Source organism: Montipora foliosa, chromosome 3 (assembly GCF_036669935.1).
Source record: "Montipora foliosa isolate CH-2021 chromosome 3, ASM3666993v2, whole genome shotgun sequence".
NCBI lineage: Eukaryota > Metazoa > Cnidaria > Anthozoa > Scleractinia > Acroporidae > Montipora > Montipora foliosa.
The window spans coordinates 51,088,158-51,090,657 of NC_090871.1; the positions used below are offsets into that span (position 1 = coordinate 51,088,158).

General features: G+C 42.1%; 1 protein-coding gene across 2 annotated transcripts in view; it reads left to right on the forward strand.

Annotated features, from left to right (window-relative positions):
* The window catches only part of LOC137997606 (threonylcarbamoyladenosine tRNA methylthiotransferase-like), a 12,911-nt gene that overhangs the window by 8,826 nt on the left and 1,585 nt on the right, over positions 1-2,500 (forward strand). For both annotated transcript variants that reach the window (XM_068843686.1, XM_068843687.1), the window contains exons 9-11: positions 91-271; positions 932-994; positions 1,874-1,957. In XM_068843686.1, the coding sequence (XP_068699787.1) occupies positions 91-271; positions 932-994; positions 1,874-1,957 (328 nt within the window). The remainder of the gene's footprint in view (positions 1-90; positions 272-931; positions 995-1,873; positions 1,958-2,500) is intronic.

Here is a 2,500-nt window from a genome sequence, read left to right on the forward strand (position 1 = left end):
AAAAATCTTAGCAGTTGTAAAGCACTTTGCCCCCTAGAGCCATAGAAAACTACAATAAGCCTTCATTAGGTTTTAAACTTTTTTCCATAGGGTACCCGGTGTCACCATAGCAACGGACATAATCTGTGGTTTCCCGACAGAAACGTGGGACGATTTCCAGGAAACAGTCGCGTTAGTCGAGCGATACAAATTCCCAAGTCTGTTTATTAACCAGTTCTACCCACGACCAGGGACTCCTGCAGCGAGGATGAAAAGACTTCCAACAGAAGAGGTGCTTTGAACTGTCTGCCCTGTAGGCTGTCTTAATGACTAGAGCTAATTAGTAGCTTGATCTTCATTACTTGTCATTCATGTGTTCTGTCTTTGCTTGGTACAATAGATGACTGTCAGAAATGGGTTTATCAACAGGGTTGACATGGTAAATTGACTACCGTAAAGAAATTTGAAAGCTGACGTTTCGAGTGCATGTTATCCCTTCCCGCTCAGTCGTAATTCACTCTAAAAGAGCGAATTCACTCTTACGCTCGAAACCTCAGCTCACAGATCTTTCTGTCCATTTCTGTATTTCTCTTCCCCAAGGACGCAGCACCACAGTATCCTGCGTCCCAGGCGCAATCGGAGAAAGGGAGCGAGGGAAAAATGAGGGGGAACTGAGGACAGAGAAGCTCCCCTCTACCCAGTTCCCCTTTTAGAAACTAAAACCCTTTTGACAATAAGGGACTCCACTCTGAATGGCACTGCTTGTTCAACAAGTTTAGTGGATACTCAACCAGCTCAACAAATTGAACAATGTTGAAAGTCAGCATCTTTTCCAAGTCCATATCCTTGAATACACGCATTATTTCAGAGCAGGATCTGCTACTAAAGGTACTCGCGTATGGTTGGATTTTCATCGTCACCTTTTTCTGTTTCTTTTTTTTTTTAACAAAAGGTAAAAAGAAGAACAAGGGAAATCTCCAAAGTATTTCATGCCTACCACCCATATGATCACAAGGTTAGTTGCATGTCAGTGTTGTCTATTTAACAATTATTCCACTAGGGTGTGTTGGATATGAGATGATAGAAAGCCGGCGAGTTGGGTTTAATCAGCTCATATCCAACAAGCGCGAGCGGAATAATTGTTTTATTAAAAAAGTCCATAAGTTATAGATAAATCTTCCCTACTTTACTTTATGAAAACAAAAAAAAATGGTGAATGGTATTAAATCAACAAACTCTAGAATTTCATTATCCAATGATCTAGTTTTTAAGGAATTGATAATAGACTACATGTAATAGCATGCCTTGTGCGCTTTTTCGAGTTAATGGTGTTTTGTCACGCAGTCGAGAAAAACGGCCAAGGGAGGCTTGGGGAAGGTGGGTGAAGGGATTGGCAGTGTTGATTGCGTGACAAAACACGATTTAATGAACTAACGCGTGGCCCTACTGACAAAGAAGGAAACTGCTGTCTGTGTACATTGATATAAAGGTTGATTACATTGATTTTATAGCGATCTGTGTCTGCACCTGTAGAACCAGCACTTGGCAAACTGCCCGTTGTTTTTAACGTTGTCCCACACACCGTGACCCTTTTTGAGACATCACGCCAAGTCGGTCACATTAGTTGAAGAGAGAGAGAGAGCATTAGACCGGCCACAGCATGCTTTTTGCCTTATGTGCCTACTTAGCGAATAATATGTGAGTTCTTTAACTTCCCACAGAGTTGAGCAAGGGTTAAGAGTTCCCTGCGGCTTATAGTCTTCGTCCCAAAAGACTTGACTGAAAAACAAACCATTTTCAAATATGAAAAAGGCGGGCTATACATCTTGATTTACCGGACATTATCCAATAGGCGTTAAGTCTTTTTATGGACGCGAGTTACTTTTCTTTGAAGGTTGGGGAACGGCAGGCAGTTCTCATAACAGAAGACTCAAAAGATGGAGCTCATTTTGTGGGACATAATAAATATTACGACCAGGCAAGTGAACTGCATATTAAGCGAATGTCGAAGAATAATTCGTTTTGCCAGCAAGTAGTGAGGTGCAGGGATGGCGCAGTGGTGTGAGCACTCGCCTCCCAGCAATGTGGCCCGGGTTCGATTCCCAGATTCGCCGTCATATTTGGGTTCAGTTTGTTGGTTGTCTACTGCACCGAGAGGTTTTTCTCCGGTTTCTCCAGATTTCCCCTCTCCTCAAAAACCAACATTTGACTTGAATTTGTGTTAATTGTTAATTTCAGTTTACAGTGTTAGCACTCCAGTGCTAGATCGACTAGACACTTTTCATGTGAGGCGGTAACTACTCATCGTGTACCGAGGGAGGGGAGGGGGGGGGGGAAGAGTGAAGCGAAACCTCTCAACCTCTCTCGTCATGTTAATTTTGCCTTTAGTTCTTTATACGTCCATTTCTTAATCAGCAAATAAATCAGTAATCAATCAATCAATGGATCGTCTTTCATTTGGGAAAGTCCAAGAAAGCAACCACCTATATGTAGCTGATATAAATACATTAAGCAGGTGAAA